Here is a 7,722-nt window from a genome sequence, read left to right on the forward strand (position 1 = left end):
TTCTGACAGGTGTGAGGTGGTATCTCATCATGGTTTTGATTTGCATTTCCCTGATGATGAATGATGGTGGGCATCAGTATGTCTTCCCTGGAGAAATGTCTGTTCATGTCTTCTGCCCATTTTTGAATCAGGCTGTCTTGTGCTGTTGAGCTGTAGGAGTTCTTTATGTATTTTGGGTACTCACCTCTTATCAGATACATAGTCTGCGAATGCTTTCTCTGGGTCCGTAGCCCACCTTTCTGTTTTGTTGGATGTCACCCTGTGTACACCCAGAACCAGCGGCCAGCAGTCAAGATAAACCCAGTGCTCAGCAAGTGGTAACAGGACAGTAGTTGGATGTGGTTGTCCTTTCATTCTGTTATTATCAGCAGTTGGCTCCCAGGGACCGAATGCTGTAGAAACACTAGATCACAGATTTCTCCTTGTGGTACTGTAACTCCTTCACGGGAGCCCCCCACGGTGGTGAGAAGAAACATCTTGTCCTGGTGCTGGGCTGTGGAGAACTAGTACCTTAGATTTCTGAATACACATTGAGGTTAATCTGAATGAGTACATATTCTGACTGGGAGGAAAAACCCTTTAACCCCTAGGGGCGCCTGGGTGGCTCAGTTGTTAAGCATCTGCCTTTGGCTCAGGTCATGATCCCAGGGTTCTGGGATCGAGCCCCGCATCGGGCTCCCTGCTCGGCCAGGAGCCTGCTTCTCCTTCTCCCACTCCCCCTGCTTGTGTTCCCTCTCTCGTGGTGTCTCTGTCAAATAAATAAAATCTTTAAAAAAATAAATAAAAAATTAAAAAATAAAACCCTAAAATCCTTTTAGGATTTTAAATGGAGTTTAAATGGAGTGAAATAGAGAACGTAGCCACCCAGAAAATATGAAATACTAAAATGGAAGAGAGATTCTCTTTTTTAGAAAGATCAGAGTGCTTCAGTGGACAGAAAACAGCCATACCACTTTAAATTTTTTAACCGAATGCACAAATACGAGCAGAAAGGCAATAGAGAAGGAAAAGGTTTCCAGTTCAAAGAAAGCACAGGTTTGGAGAACGTGGGGCGGTATCTGTTTCTCTGGCGGATGAGCGGTCTACAGCCGACCTGTGAGAGGCACTGCTCAGCCTTGCTGGAAACAGCTCCCCACTGACTCCGGACTCCTACACACCAAACATCTGGCAAAAACTTATGAAAAAAGCAACACGAGCAAAACAGCAATTGAAAAAACCAAACAGCACAGGAAAGGAGGTGTGGCGGTTGGGGACTGGTCCCCTGATATGTGCTTGCAGGAAAGCAACTTGTAACAAGCTATAAAGCAGCTGAGTCTGTGCTTCCCCGAAGGAATTCTAAAGAAACTATTCGGACGTACGGGAAAAAGGCAAAGAGGGTGGCCGGAAGGCCCTGTGCATGCTGGTGAGCGGCCGTCCACGTGCCCCTGCATTCCAGGCGTAAACCCAGACCAGCACTCACGTCCAGCGGAGCAGAGCCGCACCCGGAAGCCGTGGCCCCCAGGTCCTGCTGCACGGCGTGGCCCAGGCACAGGAAGCCTGTGCACGTAACTGCTCAGAGAAGCACCATTCATGGGCCTGAGAACTGGGAGGACCTCAGAAGTACCACAGTGGGGAAGTGAACTAGCAAGTAAGACCCAAGGAGGACTAAGCACAGACAGCAGCACAGAGCTGGGAGCTGGGATGGAGCCCCCGGCGCTGCGGGGACAGGTTTTCCGTTCTCTGAGCCTCGTTTCTGACACCGGGGTAGGGGACACGCTGTTCGAACATGTTAGACCCTAGCCGTCTGTGAGCGATGAGGTCTGCTACAGGGTTCGTGTTCTGTCTGCTTACACTGTTTGTGGTGTAGTAACTACACTGCATTTAAAGTGGTGTGTCTGCTCGTCCTTCCCCAGGAAGGATGTCAGCGCACCTGCTCCCAGGGGGGCCACCTGCCGGTCCTGGTGCGGGGTCCGGGCCACGGTGTCCTCCAGCTGTCACCCACTGGGTCACTGTTGCTGAGGGAGGCCAGACGTAACTGCTAGACACGGAGCGGGTTCACAGGAGAAGGGCTGAGAACGTCCTTTTGCTCACAGAGAATCCACGACAAAGGGACAGGATGGTTTTGGGTTTTGACCTAAACTCCACGTTGTCAGATGGTCCTGCTGGAGCCGGCTTGTCCTCGGTGCCACCGTGGGCTGTGTCCGAGCACGTCCCTGGCAGGCCGAACGGTGCCCCGCGGAGGCTGTCTGTCCTCCCTTCCCCCTCACCCCCGTAAGGTCACTGAGCGCTTCTTGCCGCAGCCACCACACGGAAATTTGTTGAGTTTCATGCTGTTTGAACAACTTCTGCCAGGTTTCCCCGGTTATTCCTCCTCATAGAGAAGGGATACGCTTCTTTGCGTAGACGTTCGGGAAGTCATCCGTTCAAGGACAGGTTCTCACTGATGTTTAATCAGAGGTGGTGGTGTGTTCTTCAAGACACCTGAGCTTGGGCCCTGCTTCATCTTAGCGCTGACACAGGCCCAGGAGCTGGGCACCCCCCCCCCCCGCACCCTTCCCTCGCTTGGCCACCGCGTCGTGGGAAGGGGCTCCCGAGGACAACAGCGCAGACTCCCTGCATCAGCGCAGAGCCAGGTTTGCCCCCAGCCGGCCTTTCCCACAGACACTGACTGAACAGGGAAGACCCTGTGGGAACGTGGGGTGGGGGTGTGCTAATAGTCTGGAAACAAAACAAAGCTTTTTGTAAAAATTCCTGATGCCTTGATATGCCAGATCAGCTCACGCAGTTGTCGTACGTACTCTGATTTCCCATTTCTCCTTGATCTCTCCCTGTTAGGACTTTCTGAAGATGTTTTCCCCTGATGTCTTCCGGCTCTTCTGCATGCGGAGCAGCTACAGGTCAGGTGAGCGAGACGTGAGGCCCGTGTGCACTCAGGCGGCCCAGGGAAGAGTCCTCTGACAGCGCTTGGGGAATGGCTGAACACGGGCTAATGCCTGAAAGGAAGCCGGAGGATGCACTGTTAGGAAGCATAATCCCAGCTCCCAGCCAGAAGGTTCCAGAAGCTTGTCTCTTGGAGGTCATGGGTTTTCCAGTCGGCCTCCAGCTCTCCTCTGTGTGGGTCTGGACGCGGGGCCCGGGTGGAGGGCATGTTCTCAACATGCAGTGAAGCACTGAGTTTGAGAGCCTGTCCTCGCTCCCTGTGCTGGAATACAGAGCCCTAAGTCCCCACCGTTGGCTGGTCTCCCAAGAGGTGGTGTAGGGCCCAGGGGTCTCTCCTGCTTCCCAGAGTCACCTTTCTCAGCAGGAGTGAACCCCTTGGCCAAAGCATATTGGGAATGGTGCTGAGGCCCGGGTCAGGGTAGACCCTCATGATCCGAGTGGGGCGGGGGAGCAGGTGTCCTGCGTCCGCAGCTTGGCTTCTGGCTGAGAAGCGCCAGGCCTGCAGAGTGCCTCCCGCGTCCCCTCCACAGCCATCGACTACAGTGACGGCACCATGCTCGAGGCCAAGCACCTCCTCCTGGCGGCGGCCGCGTTTGTGGAGGACGCCCGGGCCTACATGAAGGGGCAGCTGGTATGCGGCCCCGTCAGGGACGATGTGCTGTGGGACAGGTAGGTACCCTCCCAGCATCCACCCGAGGGTCGCGGGCGCCAGACGTGGGGCTGCCTGAGACGGGAGAGGCTTTCGGAGGCTGAGGTCCCCCGGGGCTGCTGGTGCAGGAGGTGCCTCGGGTGAGTCGGGGGTCCTGTTGGGGAGAGACGAGGATGCCCTGTGTGCGGGGTGGCTGTGAGGGGGGGGTCACACCCGAGCCTGGACAGGCGCTCACTGGCGTTTGTCGGTGAGCCATGCAGAGGCTCTGGTCACCTTGCTCCCCGGGTAGGAGCCCAGTCCTTGCCCATGCCTGGAAATCGGGGAGTCTGCAGGAAGTGGGGTGAAGACCAGTAATGGTGGGCAGTGGGGAGCTCGTCCTGGAGACAAAGCTTCAGTGTCTGAAGCAGCAGGCGTGCAGGAGGGAGGGCTGAGGGGCGGAGCGTCCCTGCCGTGGCTGGGGAAGGAAAGGAGGTGGGGAGAGCGGGCTGGCGGGCGGGGGGCGGGGCTCCAGCAGCAGAGGGAAGGACGCGGAGAGGCTGCAGCCCGGTGCGGGAAGCAGGACACCCTCAGAGCCCGATGGGGGCCGTGTCCTAGGCCTGACGTGGCCCCAGGGTCCCCGGACCCTGCGCCCGGCAGGCCCGCTGCTCAGAGGCTCAGGCTGTCGGCGCGCAGGTGCAGCTCACAAGGGGGTGGGGGCGGGGCATGAGCAGCCTCCCTCCGCCGGGACCTGGGGCCACCCTCCCCCTCAGGGAGGCCGGGCCGTCGTCGTGGGAGCAGGTGTCCTGCCTACGGGCTCCTGGGGAGGGGGGCCACATCGTGGTGCATAATGCAGGCAGCTGACCACGCGGCATGCTGTCGTGTGACCCTTCTCACCGCTGCATCTGGAAGCCGCTGCAGGTGCATGGGGTGTGCTCAGACCCGGGGTTAGGGGCGTCCCCCGGACTCGGGGGTGCGGGACGCTGCCGCACTGATCTTACCCGTCAGGACTGTCAGCGGGGTGTGAGGCCGGCCTAGGAGGGTGGGGGGCGAACTCACAGTCACTTCTGTGCTGGGGGGGCCGGGCCGGTCCAGGGGCTGAGGAGCACCGTGTCTCTCCCAGGCTCCGCCATGCCCAGCAGGCCGTGAAGGCCGCCCTGGCGGACGACTTCGACACGCCCGCGGCGGTGGACGCCGTCATGGACCTCATCCACCACGGGAACAGACAGCTGACGGCGCCCGCTGAGGTGCGTCCCGGACGGGGCTATAGGCCGGGTGGTGTGGTGGGGGCTCCCTCCTCGGGACGGCACAGCCGCCGCCCTGCCAGCTCCCTGCGGTGGCCTCCGGGCCCCCCCCCCACCTCCCCCGGAGCAGGGAGGTCCTGCACACGGACAGGCGGCATCCGCCCGTTTGCTCAGGGGACTCTGTGGAAGCTGAGCTTGCTGGCACGTGAAATAGGACTTGGGGGGAAGCCGTGGGTGGACCCCACTGCCCACGCAGCCCGGCCCTGCTCTGGGCTTGGCGCCAGTCCCGTTGATGGGTCTCCGTGTGTGCGCCAGTGACCTCCCAGAGACCCGCCCGCGAACACCGTCGCACGGGGGGTCAGGTGTCAGCATCTGGATCTGGGGGACACCAGCACGCAGGCCCTAGCAGATCGCCGTCTCACAGATGGGCAGACAGAGGCGCAGGCTTCCGTGGCGTGCCAGTGAGGGCCCCGCCAGGGCCGTCCCTGCCCAGCGACGGGAGCAGCGACCGGCTGCGTCCGTGTCTTTTTCGTCGTTTCCTTGACTCCTCATGCACCTCTGGGTGATCTGTCGCAGGAACCCGGCGGTCCCAGGAGTCCTGCCGTGTTTGGCTCCATCGTGTCCTACGTCGAACAGTTCTTCGAGACCGTCGGGATTTCTCTGGCGGACAGACAGGTACGCCCTGCCCTTCTCAGTCCTCGCCTGGGGGAGGGCGCCTCTGTGTAGTCCCCACTGTCTCCTCCCCTTTTATGTTCATTTTAATGGACAATTTCTTGAATTTATTTACGTGCCTAAAATACGTTCCTGAAAAAGCAAACAGGCTCAGAGCTAGTGTCTTATTACCTGACGCTGCAGGGATTCCGAGCAGAACCCGTGGCCCCCCTTGGCTGCAGACCGCGTGCTCTCCGTCTGCACACGTTCTTTTCCCTTGTCTATTCTGAGACTGAGAGTGCAGCTGGGTGCACAGTAGGACACTTTCCGGCCGAGCCCCTCGCTGTCTCCCGTGGCGGGGTCTGGGCCATCCCCCCACTCCCCGGCCAGCCTCCCGCACGACGCCCCTCCTCTCCCCGGGGCCCCGCTCCTCGCCAGCACCCTCCCCACCCTGCTCCACTGTGAGGCCCCTTCTAGACACTCGGTGAGCAGGTCGTAAACATGGAAAGGTCTGGGCTCCATCATCCGTGTGCTGGGACCACTCACTCTTCCCAGATGGTGCTGTGGAGGCCGCGTGGTGCCTGGCCCTTGTCAGAAACTGCTCGCTCACCTCCCCCTCCTCGACGGCGGACACTGGATCCCGCTTTGGGCTCATGTCTTTGTGACCATAAACACGGTCCTTTATCGTGGAAGCAGTAACCGAGGATTCTGTAGGTTTGAGAAGCCTGACCCCGAGTTGTAGGATGCGTTGTTTCCACAGACAGGCACTAGGATCCCCTCCCCGTAAGGAAGGAGAAGTCGTGTAGGTCGCAGAGGGCCTGATCCACTGAGACCTCCGGCTGGCCGTGGAGACGGTCAGTCTGTGAACAGGCAGTGAGAGCGTACGTGTGTGCGAACTACAGGCGAGGCGGACGTTGCTCTCCGTGTTTGGTCAGAGAACAGATTCGGTTTCGGGAGTCAGCATGGCTTGCGCTCCCAGACTCTGCCTAGGGAGCCGGCTGATAAAGACCCCACCTGAGACGGTAGCGCATCTGTGGGATGGGAGGAGGGCGGCCCAGCCAGGTCAGCCTCATGGAGACTGCTCCCAAGGACGCGGACAGGGGAGCCCTGGGTCTGCACCTGCCGGCGGCGTTGGGGAGCTCTGCCTGGTGACCAGGACGTGCAGGCCAGGAGAGCCCTGGGGAGGACGTGCGCTGGGTCAGCTTGGTGCCGAGCCCCCCCCTCCCCCTCCCCCTCCCAGCTGGGCCCCACCGTGTGGGCAGCTACCAGGGCCCTGCTGACGGCGCCGCTCTGCCTGGTGTAGTCTGTTTCAGGGGACAGCAGCCGGGCCACTCTGCACAGCGTGGTGGAACAGCTGGTCCAGTTCCGGCTGCAGGTCCGGCAGTTCGCCCTGGCCACAGGAGCGGCCACCGGGGAGGGCCGACGGCAGCAGCTGCTGGACACGCAGCCCCTGCTGGAGGCGTGTGACGCTCTGCGCCGGGACCTCGTCGCCCACGGCATCAGCATCAAGGTGAGCCGCTGGGCACCGTCACCCCGACGTACTGTGCAAACCGGGCGGCGTCGCACAAACGTGGACCGGGCAGAGCCCGGACGTCCCGAGCCCCCGACCCCAGTGCTGTCAGGAGGGCCGTGTGGAGGCACCGGGCGGGCACTGAGCCCTGACTGGCCCACTTTCCCCTGCTGCTTCCTCCCCAGGACAGGAGCAGCACATCCACGTGGGAGCTGCTGGATCAGGGGACAGAAGGCCCCAGACCGGGGAGCTGACGGCCCCCAGCACCATCCTGTGCTTACAGGAAAGTTTCCCGTTGTGGCTGCTCAGTCACCATTAAAGTCAATCCAACCGATACCATGCGCCTGGGAAGTGGATTCTTCACGGGCCAACACTGGTCCTGATGCTGGCCCCTGGGCCCCGGGCTGCCGTCACGGGAGGACCGTGAGCCCTGGGCGGAGGATGTAAGTCCTATAGGGGGTCCGGGGCAGTGCCGAACTAGGGACGAGGACCCCGAACGGGGCAGCCCTCCCCCACAGAGGGGAGGTGGTCTTCCTACATTTATTTCTGTTACAAAAGTAATGTGTCCACCATAGAAAACCACCGTGTGGTGGACACACTGGTGAGAGCAAGACCCAGGTGTGAGCACAGACCGCAGAGCAGGGGGCAGAACCGGCGCCCACACCCGCTCTCTGTCCCCGGCCAGGCCGCCCTAGGTCCAGCACTGTCGGCGGGCACACCCTGTGGGCGCAGCAGCCAAGTGCACGCTGGGCACGGTGGGGACGCTCCCCAGC

At 60.7% G+C, this 7,722-nt stretch overlaps 1 protein-coding gene across 2 annotated transcripts in view; it reads left to right on the top strand.

The window, feature by feature from the left end:
* CARS2 (cysteinyl-tRNA synthetase 2, mitochondrial) overlaps nt 1-7,290 on the top strand; it is a 45,160-nt gene extending 37,870 nt beyond the window's left edge. The window contains exons 10-15 of one of the 2 annotated variants that reach the window (XM_021696020.1): nt 2,815-2,881; nt 3,450-3,588; nt 4,668-4,791; nt 5,365-5,463; nt 6,743-6,949; nt 7,135-7,290. In XM_021696020.1, the coding sequence (XP_021551695.1) occupies nt 2,815-2,881; nt 3,450-3,588; nt 4,668-4,791; nt 5,365-5,463; nt 6,743-6,949; nt 7,135-7,203 (705 nt within the window). In that variant the 3' untranslated portion in view covers nt 7,204-7,290. The remainder of the gene's footprint in view (nt 1-2,814; nt 2,882-3,449; nt 3,589-4,667; nt 4,792-5,364; nt 5,464-6,742; nt 6,950-7,134) is intronic. The other variant, XM_021696021.2, reaches the window with a different exon arrangement.
* Nucleotides 7,291-7,722: the final 432 nt, after the last annotated feature.

This window comes from Neomonachus schauinslandi, chromosome 3 (genome assembly GCF_002201575.2).
Source record: "Neomonachus schauinslandi chromosome 3, ASM220157v2, whole genome shotgun sequence".
Taxonomy (NCBI): Eukaryota; Metazoa; Chordata; class Mammalia; order Carnivora; family Phocidae; genus Neomonachus; species Neomonachus schauinslandi.